General features: G+C 39.9%; 1 protein-coding gene across 1 annotated transcript in view; it reads left to right on the forward strand.

The window, feature by feature from the left end:
- RORB (RAR related orphan receptor B) overlaps positions 1–24,225 on the forward strand; it is a 203,952-nt gene that overhangs the window by 133,288 nt on the left and 46,439 nt on the right. The window contains 2 exon segments of the mRNA XM_011231560.3: positions 10,704–10,789; positions 15,937–16,078. Of these exon segments, the coding sequence (XP_011229862.2) occupies positions 10,704–10,789; positions 15,937–16,078 (228 nt within the window).

The raw sequence follows: 24,225 nt of genomic DNA on the forward strand, positions 1-24,225 counted from the left end.
ATTCTGCCGCTGTTCACTCACCCCAATAACTAGGCCCCCAAGATAAGTTCAAGTCGCTCATTTAGAATTTTACTCTCATAATTGGATTTTCCTCTTTGAATCTTTAGTCACCAATTTTAACTTTACCATTTTGCTACCTATTTACCACTTGAAGTTCTGCTCACTGTCTAAGATCTGGCTCCAAACCACCTCATCCATCAAATCTTCCCAGCTTCCCCTACTTGAAATCAACATCTTCCACTCCACGTTCATCTAGCACCCTCTCAGTCTGCCCTACATTCAAATTATTTAGACCTCTGTGGGGCTGTACAGTTACTGGATTCATTTGGAAGACAGAAACTTGGATTTGCTTGTATTTGTGGCCTAAAACAAACAAATCCTTGCTGGATTAATTAATTTTAAAGTCGTCCTTACTTGTCTTGTTGGGCTACCTCAGAGGATCCTTACCACCTTACCACATTTGTGTAATTCAATTATTTTTAATAATTAATAGAATTTTAGTGTACTTTTAGATTTACAGAATAGTTGAATAGAGTTCATATACCTACTCCCCCCACACAATTTCCTCTATTATTAATATCTTGCATGAGTGTGATATATTTCTTGCAATTGATGAATCGATACTGATACTTTTTTGGTTTTTTTACTATTTTTAGATTTTATTTATATTCAAGTTAGTTAACATACGGTGTACTATTAGTTTCAGGGTAGAATTTAGTGATTCAGCGGTTCCATATAATACTAGGACTCATTACATCAAGTGCCCTCCTTAATGCTCATCACCCAGTTACCCCATGCCCCCACCCACCTCCCCTCCAGCAACCCTCAGATTATTCCCCATAGTTAAGTGTCTCTTTTGGTTTGCCTCCCTCTCTGTTTTTATCTTATTCTGTTTTTTCCTTCCCTTACCCTATGTTCATCAGTTTTGTTTCTTAAATTCCACATAGGAGTGAAATCATATGGTATCTGTCTTTCTTTGACTGACTTATTTTGCTTAGAATAATACACTCTAGTTCCATCCATGTCATTGCAAATGTCAAGATTTCATTCTTTTTGATGGCTGAGTAATATCCCATCGTAATATCCCCATCTTTATCCATTCATCTGTCGATGGACATCTGGGTTTCTTCCATAGTTTGGCTATTGTGGACATTGCTGCTATAAACATTGGGGTGCAGGTGTCCCTTTAAATCACTATGTTTAGGATAAATACCTAGTAGTGCGATTGCTGGGTCATAGGGTAGCTCTATTTTTAACCTTTTGAGGAACCTCTATACTGTTTTCCAGAGTGGCTGCTCTAGCTTGCATTCCCACCGACAGTGTAAAAGGGCTCCCCTTTCTCCGCATCCTTTCCAACATCTCTTGTTCCCTGAGTTATTAATTTTCGCCATTCTGACTGGTGTGAGGTGGCCTCTCACTGTGGTTTTGATTTGTATTTCCCTGATGTGAATGATGTTTAGCATTTTTTCATGTGTCTAGCCATTTGTATGCCTTTTTTTTTTTTTCTTCTTCATTTGTATGTCTCCTTCGAAATGTCTGTTCATATCTTCTGCCCATTTCTTGACTGGGTATTTTATTTTTTAGGTGTTGAGTTTGAGAAGTTCTTTATAGATTTTAGATACTGGCCCTTTATCTGATGTGTCTTTTGCAAATACCTTCTCCCATTCTGTAGGTCACCTTTTAGTTTAGTTGATTGTTTCCTTCACTGTGCAGAAGCTTTTTATCTTGAAGCCCCAGTAGTTCAATTTTGCCTTTGTGTCCCTTGCCTCTGGGGACGTGTCTAGTAAGAAGTTGTTGTAGCCAATACTGATACATTGTTAACTGTAGTCCATACTTTGCATTAGGTTCACTCTTCATGTTGTATCATTCTATGGGTTTTGACCAATGGGTAGACATGTATCCATCATCATCATGCAGAATAATTTCACTACCCTGACAATTCTGTGTGTTTCACCTATTTATGTTCCCCTCCATCCCCTGAATCTGTGGCAACCACTGATTTTTTTTTTTTTTACTGTCTCTATTTTGCCTCTTTCAAAATGTCATGTGGTTGGAATTACACTGCCTTCTTTTATAAACCTTATGCATATGTGATTCTTCCATGTGTCTTCATGGCTTCATAGCTCACTTCTTTTTATCACTGAATGATATTCCTTGTCTGGGTGTACCAGTGTTGCTTTATCCACTCACCTATTAAAGGATATCTAATTTGTGAGGCAAGTATGAATAAAGTGGCCATAAACATAAGTGCAAAGGTTTTGTGTGGATGTAAGTTGCCAATTCAGTTGCTGGGTCATATGGTCAGAACTTGTAGTTTTATAAGAAACTGCCAAACTGCCTTCCAAAGCTGCTGTCCCATTTCACATTCCCACCAGCAACAAATAAACATTCCTTTTGCTCTGCATCCTTACCAGCATTTGGTATTCTCGTTTTGTTTTTGTTTTTTTTGTATATTAGTCATTCTGATAGGTGTGTAGTGGCATCACACTGTTGTTTTAACTTGTAATTCCCTAATGACATATGGCATTGAACGTCTTTTCATATGCTGATTTGCCATCCATACGTCATTGCTGAGGTGTCTGTTCTGGTCTTTGCCCATTTTTTTTTTTTAATTTTGAAAACTCTGAATTTTGGATAAAAGTCCTCTATGAGATACACGTTTGCCAATATTTTCTTTCTGTCTGTAATTTGTCTGTTCATGCTCTTAATGCAATTTGAATTGAGCATAGAAAAGCTATATTTTTTCATCTCCCAGAAAGACGGGTTTTTGCTCTTTTTGAATTTTTATCAAGGGAATGAAGTCTGCCTGTTCACTCTGAGTCATCTGTGTGACTTTGTGTGTGGAGTTCTCCGTTCCTGTTCTCCTTCAGTGGGGCGGGGTGGGGGGGGCTGCATAAACATGAGCTTCCTGTTGCAGATTTCAGCTAAAGGAAGACTAGAGAAAGCAGCTCAGGAACACAAGAAGGAATTGCAGGGAGGAAGCAAAATAACCACTGTTTTCTTCTTTTCATAACTGAAAAAAATTAGCTATCAAGGATACACATCTTTTTTTTTTTTCAGTTTTTAAAATTTATTTAAGTAATCTCTACACTCCATGTGGGAACCAAAGTCCTGACCCCTATATCAAGAGTCACATGCTCTACCGACTGAGCCAGCCAGGCACCCCATGTCTTCTTTTTTTAAGATGAAGTTCTCCTCACACTGAGCTATGGTTTAGGGGTAGAGACTCTGAGAGTTAAACTGTAGAATGTCTTCTCTTTCTTTCTTCCAGAAGGTCTCAAATTTCTCTGTGCATATGAATCAGAGATACTGTTACAATGCAGATTCTGATCATCTTGGTCTAAGATAGAAGCTAAGGCCTGAATTTCTAGCAAGCACCCAGGAAATGCAGCGCTGCTGGTCAGGGACCACACTTCGAGTAGTGTGGCTCGGGACGGCGTGATGGTAGAGGGAGGAACGCGATGAGTAGCCATCATGACTACCGCGCCCCGTATTAACTAACGCGGCTCCACCAGATGGGGTAGCTTTCCAAATGTATCCTCTCCAAAATCACCATGGAGAGCTGAAATGAGTTCATCTCTGTTGCAAATATTGTTTGACCTCCTTATCTCCACCAAAAGGAGTAAACTTTGTGCAATTAAAAAGTTAAAATAGAAAAACTACTTTTCAACATCTTCTCGAAAGGCTTTTTTTTTTTTTTTGCAGAGCATCCAGAGAGTGAGCTAGTGGTCAGACCCTAAGAGCAGGTCCACAGAAGGGGGGAGGACATACCCCCACACAGTGTTATAAGGTGAAGAGATGTAGACACAGCTGACAATCGTTAAAATCTGTAAAGGAAACCCGGTCCACTGGGTGTTAATTACAGTAATGCAAGATGTTTCTGGGACGACAGTGGCTTCTCTTTCTTCTGCCTCGTCAATTAATGACCAGGGTTTTTTGTAACCCTTCAAGTGTCCTTCCCACTGCCTTTTGAGCAAAAGAGAAACACCTAACAGACAACAGCAGAAACTGCTTTTCCTAAATCTTGTGAATTTTTTAATTTCCCTTAATGCCAGAGAAATTAAAAAATTCCATTAGTTCTCAGAGTAGCTACAACTGTAATTACCTGGACATCATGAAGCAATTCTTCTCAAATGTGAATGCTGTTCTAGGGAGCTTGTTAAAAAGCAAATTCTGATTCAGTTGGTTTTGGGTAAGTCTTGATTCTTGGCATTTCTGATGTGCCCCCAGGACATGCCAATGCCACTGGTGTGCGGACCACAGCGCGGGTGGTCACTGAAGACATTATTGCTTTCATCTTCAGTGATGTCAGGTCCTACATACACATTATCTCATTATAATTAAAACTTCGATAGGACAAGATGTAGTTAATGGGAATTAATTCATAAATTATGAGTTTAAAACCACTACAACTTCCAAGGGGGATATTTAACTTATTATCAGTAATTGCTATTGATGATAATACTGATTGCTGCTGCCATCCTTTGTTGGTCTCATTCTCTGTTGTTTCAGTCTTTTGAGGAGTTAGAGTAGATGAGCAACTCTTCGGGGCTGAATGTTCCTCTGGAAGATAAATCAGCTCCCTTCATGATAATCCTATAAATCATGTCTTTGAAAAAAATCATTTTTTGTCATTCTCATATGATAGTAATTTTTTTGTTACTCTCATTTCCAATGACATGTAGTTAAGGGGTATAATAATATAAAAATAAATGTCACCTGCAGGTCATTCAGGAGCTGTCTGTCTAAACTGAATGGAACCAACGGCTCACACAGACTACCCCCCAGAATATTATGGGGGAGAGTTTAAGAAGAAAGGGAAGATGTGGAGCTCCCAAATGCTGATAGAGGAATTAGGGTGTAGGGAATTGCATGCACTATATTTGGTATTTAAGCAGGAGGCTGGGATTGAAGATGCTGTGTGCCCCGATGAGACATACATGAACACACACCTGATCCAATGTCAGGAATCTTTTAGAGTCACCCCATAGCATGGTATCAAAGCTCAGAGACTTCTGCTTTCTTCCTGAGGGTCTCATTTTTCCACACTTCTGCTCTTTGCTGATAAATCAAAGTTACAGTGAAACCAGATCTTAGAAATACTTGCTTTTTCCTGTAGGTCTGCTCTAATGTGACATCAGAAGATAGTATGCCTCATAGAGGTAGAAACTTATCAGTCTGCCCGTGAGAGAGGGAAAGACTACAAACAGGGATTTTAATTGGACTTGCCACAAATGATAGGTGAACTACAACTTACACGGCTCCCGAGACCATGTGCAAGAGGAATTTTAACCAAAATAGTCATCCTTATCGGAAGTTTTGTATGTGCAAATTGCACTTCACTCAGATATTAAGAGTTTTTCATGCCCTGCCCACTTTTAGCATAACTGTAAAATTCTGGGAAACAGAAATTGAGGGGCAAAGCCAGTATCCAGGAATGGAAGTTATTGTAGATGGGGAAAATGCTTCTTATTTCCTTTCAGAAAAAGAAAAAAGGGGGCACCTGGGTGGCCCAGTCCATTAGGCATCCAACTCTTGATTTCAGCTCAGATCAGGATCTCGGGGTCCTGGAATCAAACTCCGCATCTGGCTCCATGCTCAGTGGGAGTCTGCTGGAGATTCTCCCTCTCTCTATGCCCCTCCCCCCTCACATAAATAAGTAAATCTTTTTAAAAAGAAAAAGAAAAAAGGCAGAAAACAAAAGATGCTAGAAGTATAGCCCAAACCAAAGGTCAACAAACAAAGAGAATTCTTTGTCACTCCTTGGTATATTTTGAATTGTAGGCTTGTCCTTGGGCTTCATTTCCTTTGCAGGCAGTTCACATGCTATGGAGAATTCCTAGTTCACAACTTGATTCATTTAATCCTCAATGGGAGCCTTATTGTAGCAGAGTCACTTGGGGACCTACTCCAAAATATATATCCACCCCAATCAAGATTCTGATTACTTCTCCTCACCCCAAATGTGGGAAATCAGTATTGCTTAAAGCCTTTTTTATAAAAGGGAGTATGTCAAATCTCTTGGTTGTACTGAAAGAAAGAAAATTAGGACTGCTGCTTTTCGGAATTACACAAATTCTCATTTGGTCTCAATAGAAATTTTTTTTAAAAAAGTATTGGGGCACCTGGGTGACTCAGTCAGTTAAGTGTCTGCCTTTGGCTAAGGTCATGATCTCAGGGTCCTGGGATCAAGCCCCGTGTCAGTCTTTCTGCCCAGCGGGGAGCCTGCTTCTCCCTCTCCCTCTGCTTGTCACTCCCCCTGCTTGTGCTCTCTCTCTCTCTCAAATAAATATATAAAATCTTTTAAAAGCATGAAAATAAAATAATAAAAAAAAGTATTATCTGGACCCTTTCCTCCAGGGACTTAAAATGCCCAGACTATAAAAATGGCCAGGTTGAGTCATAGGAGATGGAATGGGGAATTGAGAGCCACAAGAACACATGCAGTAAAATGTTTCCTTCAGTCAGAGAGTGTCTGAACAGTCCACTATTACTACCATTTCTGATGGATTCTTTTAAGAATTAAGGTATTTTGATGCATCAAAGTGGGATGCATTTTCTAGTGAATGCATTCGCCTGGATTAGTTCATCGAACTTAACACCTGCCTTCAGCAGCAGGGGGTTGGAGGGAGCAGAACAAAAGACATGCACATTTTGATCATCAGGAAGCATTGAACACACGGTGGCTTTGTACGATGTTGTAGTAAGGGGCTCTGAGCAAGGGAGAACCTTCAGGAGGTCCTGGGGGGGGCGGGGGGAGAGCTGCCACCTTCAAAGAAAAGACAAACCGTGACTAGTTAATAATTATTGAATAGGACCTGCCTGCCAAATCATGGGGTATTAAATTAATTGTACTTCATAGCATGATCTTATATAAAGTAAAACATCAAATTATTTTAAATCTTTCATGATTTTCTTTGATATTGTACAGGTATCATTTCCGAAATTCTATATAGGATCGCTTTTATGAACAAAAAGATCTAATTGGTAAATAAAATTTTAACTGTAGTCTCCACAGAGGATTACCCATAGAAAAATGGAAGTGAGCAGAAAATATAAGAAATGGAGAAACTGCGATATGAGTACATCTCAAGCCACCTCTCAGGGCATTTCGGCTCCTCTGTGTTTGTCTCTCAGAGAACACTATCGTTGAATGAATCCAGGAGTCACACTAAAGTAGGAAAGTTGAACTCCCCCCTCAGTGTCCTTAGAGCGCCTTCACTGTCACAGCTGGTGTGGTCCAAGCCACCAAATCCTCCCTAGATGTTCAGCTTGAAACCATGATAAATAGCATGTCACCAAATCTGCATTCACTGCAGGATAACGGCCTGCGAGACGATGGCTGGAGTAATGGCAAGACGTTTAGAAGCGTCCATCGGAGCAATGATGTCGTGCGTTGTCCTAATCGGTGTCTGAAATACTCTGCCTTGAAGACGTGCTTTATGAAAGACATATCCTGAGCTATGACGTTGTAGCTCAGAAACAGTTTATTTTAAACGAGTGCAAAGGAAAAGGATTCGTCCTTAAAATTATTTAAGTTTATCTTCACCTATAATAAACCTCAGATGACCTGTTCTGCCGTAATAGGTAAAAACAGTCATAGGTTTCCCAAATTAATAATCCCTTCCCACGCATAGCAACACACATATACCCTTTGAAGTGACATGTTTCTCTTTAAAAATACTGTTAAAATGTTTATGGTTCTTCAGGATTACATGTTGAGCTGGGATGATAAATATGTATAAATACGTAGATGCTCTATCGAATCATTCCTTATCCCATTTATATTTTCCAAGTTGTATAAGATAACCTTTGTGGCTTTCAAAAACATCTTCTCACACCCCAGGGGGCAAATTACCTCTATTTTCATTTCCTTTAGAGTTAGATCATTTTATAATTAAGAACTTATTGAAGCCGATTCTCCCAATGTGTAAGTCACTCCCTGGGGAGTAATTTATGCAAAGAGTGCCTCTGACTTAATATCATATAAGCCTAACAACTGTACAGTGGATACCTGGTATTTTTAGTCAATTTTGTAATCATTATAAAGAATCCACTGTTTGAAAGGTTATCACTAGAAAAAAAAAAGTACAAATAATGTATACTGTCATTCATTTGAGTTTTTTAAATAAGATTTTTAATAAAGGAATAGTAACATGGTCTGTCATAATTCTTGTCCAAAAGCATTAGAAATACCAGCTAACAGTAATTCTGATGCTGACAAGGACTGACATTTTGTAGCTATTTACTATTTGCAAGGCTGTTCTACATAAAATATCTCGTTTAATCCTCACAAATCTATGACGTTTGTCAGCTAAACTTATAAACCAAAGAACAAAATAAGAATTTGATCTTGGCCATGGACCCAATCATTAACAGATTAGGAACAGGAAAACAGAATAGAATTACATCAAATCTCACATTTTTTTCCCATATCACAAAACCTTGAAAACAAATACCAGCTCTTCTCATCTGAAAGCTGAAGAAACAGAACCAATATAAATAGTTAGGCTACTAACTATTGTAGTTGACTTTGTCTCATCTCCTGATGTTTTTATCATTATCTCTTTAGCTGATACTATTGGAATAATATAGGAATTCAAAACTGTATTCATATTGTATCCCTGCAGTAGGCAGAGAAAGGGTTACTGGACAAAGTATAGGGAAAATTGGTTAATTTCTATTTGCCATCTCCCAAATCAACTCAAGGGCATCATTAACCACTTGGATCCTTGGTTTTCTCATATAAAAAATAGGGCCATAATGCTGAATTTTTTGCTTATAAAGATGACTTGAACTTACTGTGAAATACTTGATTTCAAAAAAATTGAATATGCTCTCCTAAAGCTAAGTATTATCTTTTTTAAAAAATGTAAAACAATAAGAAAAAGAGGGTTATGTCTTACATTTATCTGTTTTGTATATTCCAGGGTGAGAAACTGTAGAAAAGCATCCAAATGGCAGATTGATGTACAAAGCATTTTGAGGCATATTTTGCATAATTATTTTAAATTGGGAACGGGAATAGCAGCTCTTCCTGGTGTGTACAATTTTAACAACACTTAGAATACTACCAGAGACATAGGAATTACTACATTCTAAATAAAGTTTATCTCATGGATTCATCCATAACCTCGATGCCGATGACTTAAAATCATCTTTCTAAAAGGTTCTATCTACAGGTGCCTACCTGTGCACACAGGCGAGTTGGAAATCCCATGCCCCACCATATTCCACAAAGTAGTTGCCTTACCAACAACCCCATTTGTGCCCAACTGCTATTGAACCTGACCCTCAAGGGTGAAGCTAGAAGTCACCTTTGATTCTCCAATTTCCACCTCTGTGTCCATTCTTTCCTTGATCCCAATTGAACTTTCTTTCTGTTTGCTTCTTCCTCTCCATTTCTCCTGCCACTGATGGAACCCATGCTTTCGTCTCCTAACACCCGGTTTGGAATAGCCTTTTAATTGGTCTTCTGGTCTTTTGGTTAGCTGGCTGAACCCACCTTTCTAAGGGGCCCAAACCACCTCCTCCATCATGTCTTCTTCACCCTCTTCCCTTCGTTGAATGCTTAATGCCAGCGGTATCAGGTGAAAATTCCTCTGCCTAACTCCCAGGAGCTCCAGAATCTCCTACCACTCCCTCTACCCAACTGTGTGGCCCACGTCTCCAGTAGAGCCGAGTTGTCTGTCCCAACGATCACGAGCCACTGTCATTCCAGACCTCTTCTAGTGCAGTCTCCTGGCAGAAATGCCCTGTGCCCTTTGTGTCAGCCTAACCTCATCATGCACAGTCTTCAAAATCAGCCCACATGTCTTCATCTCCACAAAATTACTTTGTTTGTATTGAAGCTACCCGTTTTATCATTTTCCCGATTTCCCCATGTATTAATTTCATTGTATTAGTGAAATTATTTGTGTCATTAATATATCTTATGTCAACAACTTTTATCATTTTCATGGTCATGCTCAATAAATATGGGCACCGTTGACATTTTGACAAGTACGCATCCAGCCATGTCATGTATAAAGCTGCCACCACCCCTTCCAGTTTTGCTTTATTTACTTATTTAAAATACTGTTGAAATTAGGCAGTGGGATAGCTATCAGTGACCTAATGTTTGAAGTGCAAAATAAGAAAACCAAAGCCACAGGTTCAAGGGATTTTTGAGTCAACTTAATAACCAGATCAAGTTTAAAAAGGAGAAAGCGGTGAACTAAGAGTTTAGAAAATTACTGGGTCCCTGGTTATATTTTTTAGTTTTAGAAAAACAAAGCAAGTGGGACGCCTGGGTGGCTCAGTCGGTGAAGCATCTGCCTTTGGCTCAGGTCGTGATCTCAGGGTCTTGGGGTCGAGTCCCATGTCTGGCTCCTCGCTCAGCAGGGTCTCAGACTGCTTCTCCCTCTGCCCCTCCCCCTGCTCGCTCCTGCTTTCTCTCTCTCACTCTGATGAATACATGAATAAAGTCTTAAAAACAAAAAACAGCAAATACTTTAAAAGGAGAAAAAAAAAAAGAAAAACAAAGCAAACAGTGGCAGATGGCTGCGCTTTCACTCAGAAGAAACGTCAAGAAGCCATTCAAATAGTGGCCGGTGACCCCCCCTCCCCAGGGTCTCAAACGCTAAGGTCATCCCGGGGAGAGGTGGGGAGGGGGACAGGAGAGCAAAAGGAAGAAGCTCAAAATCTCTCTTTTCTTCTTTCAGCACAAATTGAAGTGATACCATGCAAAATTTGTGGCGATAAGTCCTCCGGGATCCACTACGGGGTGATCACGTGTGAAGGCTGCAAGGTAGGGGACTCTAACACAGCACTGCCGACAGCATCGTGCTTGCCTCGGGCATCCGTGTACCTTGCCTGCACGTGCTGACATCTTTGTAATGAGGGCCCACTGAAGGATGCTTGTGCCTGCTGCTGACACGCAGGAATTTCTGCTTGGTGTGTGGGTGGGTTGGTTTTCTGTTCTTTGGCCTTTCAGCTTTTTCATGATTGCCTACCTGGTCAGCAGCTACTTAAAAATGGATTGTTATTTAAAAGCTTGGATTAGTCATATTTACAGAGATAGAAATACAGCTTCCTGCTGTTTTAACAGTATTGTCTTCAGTAAACTCAAGGGCATTGATTACTAGGTGAAACAACTAAAGGTTAAAGATGGCAAGCCCATGACCTAGATTTATTTATCTGCTTGAGAAAGAAGTCAGAGGTAACCGTTGCAATATGCATATGGCCATCCTTTATTCTCACATTCCAGAAAAATAAAAGTGGAAGCATGGAATGTCAGAAGTATACTGGATAATCTCTAAATTAATTAAAAATTATCTGCCCCCACCTCCTCATTTTTCAGTAAGATAATGCGGTATAAACAAGATCATGTCATTTGGCCAATGTCACTGATCTAGTTAGTGAAAAAGTATGGCCAAAAACACAGGATTTTTCAGTCTCAATCCAGTGTTCCTCTCCAAGGAGAGATTCAACCAACCCTTCCAAAGACAAACGAATTCCTATGAGCAAGTTGCTCTTAAAATACGAAGTTGAAAATAGCAGTTAACATAGACCTAATCTGAAATAAGAAAAATTTGAAAGTTCGCAGTAAGTTTTTAAAATTCTTCCTTAGAAGGAAAAAAAAAAGAGTGAGAGACTAAATACCACGAAGGAAATAAAAAACAATTCCACGCCTAATTTCAAAGAGCAGAGCGTCACCAGAACAAGCAAAATGCAGCTATGCTCTGCGAGAGAAAAGTGATATGTTGGCAAAGTTATTGGCAAAAGCAATCATATTTTTGATCAACGATGGAAGCAGAGTGAATCATTAATTTAAGATCGGTAGACTGGGGGCCCCTGGCTGGCTCAGTCGATAGAGCACACGACTCTTGAATCTCAGGGTTTTGAGTTCGAGCCCCATGTTGGGTAGAGAGATTACCTAAAAAATTTTTTTTTAAATTTTTTTTAAAAAATCAGTAGTCTGAAGGAGATGTAGCACAATCACAGATTCTAAGAACCAACCTTAGTCCTAAGAGACTCAAATATACGTGAAATAAAACATACCGTAACCATCAAATTGTAGTGCTGTGGGAAAGACTGGCAATGTCTTCGTAGTAGGCTCCAAAAATTATGATCCCTGGAATTGAAACGGGAGTGAAGAAAAGAAAGAAATAAATGAAAATAAAGTGGGAAAAGGCTGCAGAGAGGGGAGAAGAGCAAGAATGTAACTAACCCATCAACATCCTGACCTGCTTTGAAGGTGATTAGTGATAATCCATATTTAAACATCATGAGACATGCTTTGCATTCTGTTCCTCTGCTGACCTACAATTGAGAATTGCATGTTATCCACCTTAATGCAGTTGTTTCCAACTCGTTAGAAGAAACAATAAAGCAAAATTACAAATCAGCAATTTTTTATTCTCCTTAGAGTAAGTTATTACTACCTCTGGGAGGTAGACAAGCAGTTTTCTTCATAAATGCTAATAATTTTAGAATCTGTACCCTCCAGGGAAAGCATTTCCACCACTGTGTTGGTTTATCATGCAATTTAAGGCCTCTGGTCTAGTTTACAAACTCTCCACCCAATACATATTTTTAGACCAGTGTCAAAGTGTGGATGTTTTGTGTTTCGTTGTATGAGCTCTCTTAGGAAAACGCCTGATTTCAAAATGTGAGCATAGGTCCATGTTAAAAAGCAAAACATTTTAAACAGTAATTTCCAGAAGATTTAACTATAGAACAAGTATATTCCAACAGGTCAATAGCCAGAAACAAGTGTGTAGGTTCCTGTCTTCTCTTCTATTTAAGGGAAGAAGACGCAATCCGAGAAATTACACTGCTATTCGGAACCATACTCTGAAGTTGTAGCCAAAATGACATCGTGCACGACGCTACTTTTTTTTTATTTGCTGGGAAAAGCCACATGTGTAAATATGCTGCATTTTCCTCCAAATAGAAAACTCAAGAAACTCTGTTCAGAATAAGATATCAGAATCAGCGCATTCGTATCGACCTCTGAATTTTCATAATACTGTTCTTGAGTCAACATAAACAACCCATTTCAAATAACATCAATTCAGCGTGTGTACTTATTCAAATTCCTCCTCATTCAATAAAATTTGAAATAGAATCTCTTTTTCATGCCAAAGACCTCATTTGCAATAATGAGCAACAGATAAGCAAGAAATGCCTTGTAATTAATGTCAAATTGGCCTTAAATTAGGACTGTTGCTGTGACTTCAAAAGTCTTCTCTGTCAGCTCTTTTGCTAAGTGGCACCAGAGTATCCAAAGATAAAAACCACCAATTCTTCCTCAAAATGTAAATTCCAAGTCCTCTTTTATCAAGACTGATGGGCAGAAGTAATGGCTGCTGACAGCTTTGATGGTACAGATCTTCCTTAACCTACATGGGGTTACGTCCCTACAAACTCAGGGTGAGTTGAAAATCTCTTAAGTCAAAAATGCATTTAATACACTTAACCTACCAAACATCGTGGCTGAGCCTCGCCCACCTTAAATGTGCTTGGAACACTTACATTAGTTGGGCAAAATCATCTAATGCCCATTTTATAATAAAAGTGTTGAACATCTCATGTAATTTATTGACTACTGCACTGAAAGTGAAAACCAGAATGGCTGTGAGCGTACGGGGTTGTTGACCCCCGGGATTGCCAGGCTGACTGGGAGCTGGGGCCGCAGCCCTGCCCAGCATCACAGGAGAGCACCATACGGCCTCTCACTAGCCTGGGAAAAGATCCAAATTCAAAATTCAAAGTATGGTTTCTACTGAACGCGTACTGCTTTCGCACCATCTGTAAAGTCAAAAAATCATAAATTGCACCACTATACGTTGGGAACCATTTGTGTAGGGAGTACATCATTTCAATCCCTGGGGGCTTGGGTATGAGCTCTGTTTTTAAGGGCTCCAGGAATTCATTCGAACTGGACGATTGACTGTCTCATTCGGCCACCACTGGTCCATTATGTAAGTCATACACGTGGATCTGTGGGTACCAAACTAGTCCTTGTTTTGAATGGCTTGGGGCTTACAACACAAAACTGGTTGGCAATTTTTCTCTCTAAAAAGATACCAGGCTGCACATCCATTTCTGAAGTTCTTCCCAAGAGTGGCCAAGCTCTCTCACATGCCAGGCCATGCCGTACGAGAGCCCAAAATGAAAGGAAAACTGATAATCTTGATCCCCTTTAAATTTTTCAGGGTGTTTTACATTAATGTTGATTCTTAATAGATTGTGTTAAAATATTACTCATGTTGATTAACAAGGTTTTTTTGGCTATTCTTATATTTTGTGGCCAAAATGGGTCCCTCCCTAGCTGCCAGCCCTGCTCTAGCCTCCTGTTGATAATTGAGGAAATCCAGATTCTCCCCTGTAGGATTTTCTATAAGATAACTAAGGCAGGTGGTATCCAGGGAAATTTTTAAATGATTAACTCAGCTATAGACTTATTTAGGAGGGTAGTGTATGGTCCATAGCAATTAAGTTTGTACCAGAGCGATCCAAACTTCCTTGTATGAAAACCTCCTACATCTCCACAGCCTGAGGCCAGGCTGAGTTCACCTTTTGTTTATTGTTTATTTTTATTGAAGAGTTTATATACCATATTTCCTTTGTTACAGATGAGATTCATTATAAAGCACATCGTTGGTTTAAAAAACAACCTTCCAGATGCATTCTGGCCAAATTTAAAATTTTTCGAATGAGTAAAAATGCATCTTAGAAACTATAGGAAGATTGTGGTACATACTCTGCCCGCCCTTCTCAGTACAGCTATTATGACCAACACCCCAAGTTCCTCACCCCCACAGTACTTGCTATAAGGTTATTTTTTTTTAATTATTATGATATGTTAGTCACCATACAGTACATCATTAGCTTTTGATGTAGTGTTCCATGATTCATTGTTTGGGTATAACACCCAGCGCTCCATGCAATACGTGCCCTCCTTAATACCCATCACCGGGCTAACCCATCCCCCACGCCCCTCCCCTCTGAAGTCCTCGGTTTGTTTCCCAGAGTCCATAGTCTCTCGTGGTTCATCTCCCCTTCTGTTTCCCCCCCTTCATTTTGCCCTTCCTTCTCCTTACGTTCCACAAATAAGTGAAACCATATGATAATTGTCTTTCTCTGCCTGCCTTATTTCACTTAGCATAATTTCCTCTAGTCCCGTCCATGTTGCTGCAAATGTTGGGTAATCGTTCTTTCTGATGGCTGAGTAATATTCCATTGTATATATGGACCACATCTTCTTTATCCATTCGTCTGTTGAAGGGCATCTCGGCTCCTTCCAGGATTTAGCTATTGTGGACAATGCTGCTATGAACATTGGGGTGCATATGGCCCTTCTCTGCACTACGTCTGTATCTTTGGGGTAAATACCCAATAGTGCAATTGATGGATCATAGGGTAGCTCAATTTTTAACTTTTTAAGGGACCTCCACACTGTTTTCCAAAGTGGCTGTATCAACTTGCATTCCCACCAACAGTGTAAGAGGGATCCCCTTTCTCCACATCCTCGCCAACATTTGTTGTTTCATTGTCCCTATCACTTTTTGTCATATTTGGCTTGGCAGTGACACTGTCCTTTGCCACTCCTTCCCCACTGCTCTTTGAGGGCAGGAACTCTGTTCCGTTTTTGTTTTTGTTTTTGTTTTCTTTTTTTTTTGCATAGAACAACACAGGTCACAAATGTCTTTAGTAAACATTGACTAAATGAATGAATGAAAGACACCTTCATCTCTCTGTAGATAGAACATATTTTCCCCAGTAGAAACATCTATACGCTATGTAAGGAAAAGTATAAAAAAAATTTTTTTTTTAAATTAAACTCAGTTCCATTCGCGGTAGAAAATGTAGCAACGGTGCATGCTCATTGTCTCCCTTTTCCTTCCTATAAACCGACCTCCCTCCCTCCCATTCTCTTTTTCCTTCTAGGGATTCTTCAGGAGGAGCCAGCAAAACAATGCCTCTTATTCCTGCCCAAGGCAGAGAAACTGTTTAATTGACAGAACCAACAGAAACCGTTGCCAACACTGCCGACTGCAGAAGTGTCTTGCCCTAGGAATGTCGAGGGATGGTAAGACACTGCCTTCCTATTTCTTACTTAAGGGCTTTCGCATGGATGCTTTGCTGGAGTCTATTTAAGCCACTGGAAGGATTCTAGACAAAGGGAATTGGGGATACAAAGAAAAGAAAACCATGTGCTGGTAGTGCATGAAAAGGAAAAGTAAGAACATAGGAAAACATTGTATTGCCTCTGAAATAGGAAGAAAGGACAGACTCTACTGCAGCTCACGGAGCAACCTGTGCTAACAAGGTTTGGTGGGAGCCACGCAGACCTAGTTGATACTTATCTAGGTTTGCCTGTGCATGAGCAGTTTCCTAGGATGTGAGATTTCTAGAGCCAAAACCAGGGAAAGTTTCAGGCAAACCGGGACTGTTTAGTCACTGGTTAAGTCTGACAGGTGCACAAGTTGCTTGGTGTGTGGAGATGTTAAGGAACAGAATGCACTTCTGCAGGAAGCCCAGAAGTTCTGCTGTTGGGCATGGACTTCTGTGAAGCATCATGAAAATTGCAAAGGCTGTAACAGAAGTCCAAGTCTTACAAAGGCTGTGTGGATGGTGTCCTTCTCATAATATGGCCCACATGGGTGAGGTAGGTCCCCAACTGAATTTCTTAGATCAATGAAAGAAGACAAATAACTCACACAAAGAATTTCATCAAGTGTTGCTTCCATTTTTAAGCACTCATCTCAACTAATTATTTCCCCACCAATATTGGCTACAGCACTCCTGTATCAGGTTGTGAGCAACTCTGAGTCCTGGTGGGCATTTCTGTCTTGTTCCCACTGTATACTCAGGGTCTGGTTAAAAGCAGGCACCTAAATGTTTGCTGAATGAACCACGGAATTTTCTTTTACCTAGAGCCTGAGACACAGACAGGTCCCCTGCTGCTTCTCTCTTTATGTGAATCATTGTGGATTGTGTACCTCTGGTCACGCTCCTTCTAATGAAGTTCAAGCTAGGATAGATGGATGGATAGATGGATGGATGGGTGGATGGATGGAAAGGAAGGAAGGAAGGAAAGAAAGAAGGAAAGAAAGCTTTGAGATTTTAAAGAAATATGGGTAATTGGCATGTACCATCTCTTAGTATAAAGGGATTTTATGAGTGATTAAATTACTGTGAGCCTTTTACTCATTTGGATGAAATCAGTTCTCCATAAGTCTTGATATCTAAACATATAAACTGCTTTCTTCTTAGCTTGCATTCTCAAAATGCTTATATCATAAATTTTTGTTTACCTTTTTTCTACTTCCCAACCCACCTAATTTTGCCTTGCATATAGGTATACCTAGGAGACAAACTTAACCAAAAAAAAAAAAAAAAGGAATCTGACCTTGAGCCCTTCAGTTCATAGGTAGCTTCTAAAGTTGCAGAGATATGTTTCCAGAACTTTTCTATTAACTAACTGACATTTTGTTTATTTGTTTTTCTAGACTTGCTAACTGTGTAGATTACTCCTCGGGTAGACTTATTGGACTGTGTACTTTCACATAACTAAAGTGAAGAAGATGGAGGGGGGGAAATTTAGTGGTGTTAAGGATTTATTTAGTGAAATTGTATGGGAACTTGAGTTGATCTTACACGTCATTTTCACCATTCTGAGGCTGCATATGAATTGACAGTATATATTAATAATTGTCCGAAAAGAATAATCCATTGGTTGTCTTTGTTACTTCTTCCTACAATAAAAGGAAGTGTCTCTTTTGGAAGAGCAGGTCTTAGGAGTCCGTGCAGGTGAACAAAGTCATGGGCAAGAAATAGGCATATGGTCCATTGTTCTCAAAATCTAGGAGATTGTCTGAATCCCATGGCGTAAAAGAAATGTGTTGGGGGGAAGGGTTCTTTATTGGACAAAGCCACAATCTACTCTCAAGGGTGAAGGAATTTACTGCAGGGCATAAACTTGCAAGTCAAAGCGATGTCTTAGGATCCCGGGGATTCAGGATAATGATCCATCTTAATTTTAGGTCCAGAGACAATCCCAAGGCCACCAGAGACATCTTCAAAAATATGTCCTAAACATATCTTGTGTCAAACTAATGATGAGGAGAAATGCTCAGGGATGGGAGTAGTGGTTGGGAATGAGGCTACGAGGCTCCAGCAGAAACAAAAGATGATTCTTTCTAAGGGGAAACAATTCTTCTTGACTATGTTATGTAGAGGACCTTTCATCTGAACCTTGATTATCAAGGGTACTTTATAGCAAATAAGTTATATTAATACCCAGGTAGCTGACTAGGCTTAATCCTGTTGATACGTAATGCCTTGTTTGTGGATCGATGATTTCAAAAGCCCTGAAGTTGTGGTTGATTATCTATGTCTAGTAAGGACTCAAGAATGAGAGGTGGTGCTTCCTCTGCCCCTAATTGATTATATTTCCCTTCTACTGATTAGGCAAGTATTTTCAGAGTGCTTTAGTGGTAGTACCAGTAGCCAAGGTAAGATGCCCTCACACCTAACTGCTTTCCATATACACCTTGCCCATCTTCCTTCAGACATAAAGTGGCATCTTCATTTTGATATTTGTCAGTTATATGTGGCACCAAGAATGCTTATTTCACCATACCTGGTCACCGAAGCAATGTGGCTACTTGTAGATAGCTCGATATAACTGTTAAAATCACTGAACGTTCATTATTTCCTGAATTTCCACTTCTATAGTGGTTTATTAGCCATGGCCCATATATGAGTAGACAAAAAAAACTCAGCAATAACAAATTTGTTCAAATTTATTTGGGGCAAAGAGTCGAAGATCAGATCCACCTGGAATGCATACACGTGTGTTTCTGTGTATAAAAAGGTGAGGGCATGCATGTTTATATGTGTGAGAGTTGATAGCATGTATATGCCCACCAAATCTGCTCCACCATCTAATTTATTTTTCTTTTTAATGGATCCTTCAGAAATGTTAGTTGCAGGAATCTTCAGGGTAAACTGTTTCCAGCTAGACTACTACAAACAAACAAAATCCAGAAAAAAATGCTTGGCGTCAGTAGGAAGATTTGGGGCCCCGAAGAGAAAGCATGATACTCACCTTGCAATGATTGAGTGTGTGCCCTTCTAAATGGCAAACACCTACGGAAAAGCAGTAGCTGCCCTACGAGGACAGGCTTCTCAGATTAGGTTTCTGCTTCTCCAGAACAGCGTTGCCCAATATCCAGAATGCTATTCACATGTCACTATTTAAATTTAAGTTTAGGGGCACCTGGGTGGCTCAGTCGGTTCACTGCCTGCCTTTGGCTTGGGTCATGATCACAGGGTCCCAGGATTGAGCCCTGCCTCGGGCTCTCTGCTCAGCAGGGGGGTTGGGGGGTGCTTCTCTCTCCTCCTCTGCGATCTCTCTCACTCTTGCTCTCTCCCAAATAAATAAACCAAATCTTAAAATAAATAAATAAATTTAAGTTTAAATTTTAATTAGTTAAAATTAAATTTTTAATTTAATTTAAAATTCACTTCTTCACTCACACTAGCTGTATTTTAAGAGCTCAATAGCCATATGTGGCTTGTGGCTACCATCTTGGAAAGCATAGAGAACATTGGATTGTCACAGGAAGTTCTGCTGGGAAAGCAGAGGGTTGAGAGAGAATATTTTTAAATCACAAATAGGGTTGGGTAGGTTGAATCTGATCTTTTCTACAAAGCTTAGAGCACTATAAAAAAAGGCACATCGTTGAAATTGAAAAGAGTTAAATTAAGACCGGTTTCCTTGGTAAGCAGCAAGATGTAAGCATAGAGAACTTTACAACCAAAAGATTGTAAGATAAAATAATTTCCAAAACGACTATGATAATTCTACAATTGGGTTCTCTTGAAGCCAAAAGCGCATATCTAGTTGTCATGTGTTGGTAAGTAGAAATCTTCAAAGAATCAATGACTTTGTTTTATAGTTACTCTAAAAACTTCTGTTCCATTTAGAATCCCACAATCCAAATAAATACGAAAAGATTCCTGATATTTTGCATAAAATTGTTCTTTGCTAGTGTGAGATCAAAATGAGTGAGAAGAGCATATCATGAGCAAATACTATCATCACTGAATATTTATAAAGCACTTGCAATGTATACAGAATCGTGTGAGTTTGAGAGCTAGCAGTTTAACAAGTGGCTGCCTCTGTACTCAGATGAAAGTCATTAACAGAATAATTCAAGTTTGAGAGGGGCAAACACTTAAAATATGTGCCATTCTGATTAATGAGTAGTGGTAAGAAGAATGCTAATACTTGAAAATATAATAGTAATATGGCCTTTGTTGGAAATAGGCCTATGAATACAATAAATGTTTTCACAAATAGTGACAAGAAATTATATATATATATATATATATATATATATATATATATATATATAAAATCAGGAAAGTTTTCAGATTTATTTGTTCCATGTACTGAAATCATTTTCCCCAAATATGTCACTACTTTTGTTACAGGAAGGGGCACAAAACTGAAACACTGGCTCACCAGTGTTTCTGAAATGAATGGAAAATTTATTCTAAAACAGTATTCTAGTAATTGTCAGCAAATTTCTTGAGTTAGGGTGAAGCCGGATAATTCCAAAATGTAGGGGAGCTTTAAGTTGTCTCTGGAAATATTTGTTTGTTCAGTGACCTGGTAAGTCAGTACCTTGGAAAGGGCATAACTATTCAGCATTGGGTTTTCAGATGTTTACCAGGGCAGAGGTCTTGACAACGTATTTATTTGACATCGTTTGCTTTGATTATGAGATCTATGGTTAACAGATTTCTGGACCTAAAATTATTAAATGTACATTCTTAACTGGGCTCATTCCTTCATGTGCTGCCAGCTCTAGGGCAGTCTGTGCCTATGCTGAAGGGAGGTGGCCTTGTCTGGGAAGATCGAGGTGGCTCAGGCTCAGCTTCACAAACCTTATCCTCTAGCAAGCTAGTTTAGGCACGTCCTTTCGTCCTTTTCGTGGCGAGATATTCAATCGCACGAGCACTTTTGAAGCCTCTGTGTCACAGGTGTCAGTCCCCCATTGGCCCAAAGCAGGTCACATGACCCTGAGGCAAGGGGTGGGGCAGGGTGCCTACCCAGAATGGAAAGGGCGGTGCGTCCTTTTTTTTTTTTTTTAATGATTTTTTATTATATTATGTTAGTCACCTTAGAGTACATCCCCAGATTCCGATGTAAAGTTCGATGCTTCATTAGTTGCGTATTACACCCAGTGTACCATGCAATACGTGCCCTCCTTACCACCCATCACCAGTCTATCCCATTCCCCCACCCCCCTCCCCTCTGAAGTCCTCAGTTTGTTTCTCATAGTCCATAGTCTCTCATGTTTCCTTCCCCCTCCTGATTACCCCCCCTTTCTTTATCCCTTTCTTCCCCTACCGATCATCCTAGTTCTTATGTTCCATAAATGAGAGAAATCATATGATAATTGTCTTTCTCTGCTTGACTTATTTCACTTAGCATTATCTCCTCCAGTGCCGTCCATGTTGCAGCAAATGTTGAGAACTCGTTCTTTCTGATAGCTGAGTAATATTCCATTGTATATATGGACCACAACTTCTTAATCCAGTCATCTGTTGAAGGGCATCTCGGCTCCTTCCACGATTTAGCTATTGTGGACGAATTGGAGGATGGGTTAGTAGAGGGTGGTGCGTCCTTACTGGGGAAATAGGTAAGAGGAATCAGGGTCATTAATGCAATCAATCCACCAAAATGTGTATTTCACCAAAATATGGAGTGTATGGAAATCTGAAGCAAGTTTTAAATGGAAAGGGTTTTATTTTATTTATTTATTTATTTATTTATTTATTTATTTATTAAGATTTTATTTATTCATTTGACAGAGAGAGACAGCCAGCGAGAGGGAACACAAGCAGGGGGACTGGGAGAGGAAGAAGCAGGCTCCCAGCGGAGCAAGGAGCCCGATGCGGGACTCGATCCCAGGACCCTGGGATCAGGCCCTGAGCCAAAGGCAGACACTTAATGACTGAGCCACCCAGACACCCCTAAATGGAAAGGATTTTAAAAAGAGACACTGCATTTATGTCTCTGTGATAGAGGAATTTCTCTCCAGTTTTGTTTTTTTCCTCTATAGATTTTAAACAAACGCAAAACTATCCTATTAAAGTAACTCAGAAAGTAGATCTACCCCATAGGGTGCCTGGGTGGCTCAGTGGGTTAAGTGTCTACCTTCAGCTCAGGTCATGATCTTGGGGTCCTGGGATCGAGCCCTGCATGGGGCTCCCTGCTCAATGGGAGGCCTGCTTCTTCCTCTCCCCCTGCCCCTCTGCCCTGCCCATGCCCTCTCTCTCAAGTTAAACAAACAAAGGAGATCTATTACAGCCAAAATAAAATTTTAATCTACAACAATAGATAGAAATTTTGCATCTACCTGCATAACTCTGTAGTTAAATGCTGTTCTGAACCTACATGAATGCAAAGGACAGGTTAGCAAATAAAGAAAATGTGTCATTTAACTTCTTGGGGGGAAGAAAGTTCTTCCTGAATCAAAAGTTATCATGACTTATTTTTTCTTTCTNATATATATATATATGAAATTTTAGTTATAATGTTATATATATATATATATATATTATTTCAAAAGATGTAATATAAAGGTACAAAGAATGCTTTCCCTAAAATTTTCTTTAGAATTTGGTCCATGGACAAACTGGAAATATCTTAGCAAATAAATGCGTGTCTGAGAAACAGAATCTAAAAAAGACCACGTCTCTACCAACAAAGTTAAACGCCATGATCTAAATGATTCCAGACTCTATAAACGCCATGATCCAGATGATTCCAGACTCTATAAAAATGACAGTTGAGGTGGAAAGGGGAGGTTGGTATGAATTAAACGTATGAATTGTCTTTGGTCAGAAAACGTACTGTATAATCACCCCCTTTGTTTTTTCTGCTTAGGCAGTGCCAGAACTTAGTCTTTTAAGGAGGATTAAGGAGAAACAGGAAGTTTGGGCTGCTCCAAATCCAGCCTTCATGTCCACAGCCTTCCAGCAGCAGGGAGGCGGAAGGCAGCGTGCTCGCACTCTCAGAAGTATATGTAGGACTTCCGCTTACTTCCTGCTACCCAGAACTTAGTCACATAGCTGCACCTGCCAGTGAGGGAGGCTGGAAAATGTGGTCTCTATTCTGAACAGCCGATGCTTAGATAGAATTTGGTAGCTCTGTAACCAAAAGAAGGAGAAAATGAACATTGATGGAACATGGCAGGGGATGGGGGCGTTGTGAAATGACAGCTCTTTCACAGTAGGTATCTCTTCTGGGACTCTCTGTGCTAGAGAGTTCTTAAGCACTTCCTCATTTAGTTTTTCTCAGAAATTCAGTCACCGACAGGAGTGACTGAATCCAGGAATTGGACCTGCTTCCTCCTCCCTCCACTTTCTTCTTTCTACATTCCCTGGGCTCCCATTACCAAAAGGTGATGGGTGGGGAGGCACCTGGGTGGCTCAGTCCATTAAGCGTTCGACTCTTGGTTTCTGCTCAGGTCATGATCTCAGGGTGGTGAGATCAAGCCCCGAGTCGGCTCCTCTGCGCTCAGCAGGGAGTCTGCTTGTCCCTCTCCCTCTGCTTCTCTCCCTGCTCATTTGGGCTCTCTCTCTTTCTAAAATAAATTAATAAGTAAAATCTTTTCTTTAAAAAAGATGATGGGAACATTGTCAGGAAAGAAAAGAAAATGGAAACTCAGAGAGGAATCTCCACGTTTATCATAGTCCCCACCATTAACGTGAGCTGAACGACGTAGTGTTTGATGATTCAGACAAGGTGGCCTCTTGAGTTAAAATATTCACAGACTAAACCAGGAGTTTAGGGAAACTAAAAAACCTTGTGAGGAAAATAGTCAATATCCATAGCAGTTCAGGAGGTTAAGCTCGCCTAGTTAAGAAACAATGAATTCAAATCAGAGCACCCTCAGATTACTCTGTGACCACTTACAGAGTCTCTTCCTCCTTTTTCCTTACAATGGCTAAGGATTTTTCCAGAAGAGTTGGGCAATATAAAAGTTGGGGTGGTAGAACAAGAAAGGAGGGGTAACAGTGGGCTCACTTGTTGAGTACTGGATATACAAAATTGCTATTTTCCCAAGACTCTTTGAATTTGGTCCCAAAAGCAAACCGAAGAAAAATGCTTACTTAAAACTGTGTTTATCACCCTGCCCCATATCCTTGGTC

Source organism: Ailuropoda melanoleuca, chromosome 17 (genome assembly GCF_002007445.2).
Source record: "Ailuropoda melanoleuca isolate Jingjing chromosome 17, ASM200744v2, whole genome shotgun sequence".
In the NCBI taxonomy this organism is placed as follows: domain Eukaryota; kingdom Metazoa; phylum Chordata; class Mammalia; order Carnivora; family Ursidae; genus Ailuropoda; species Ailuropoda melanoleuca.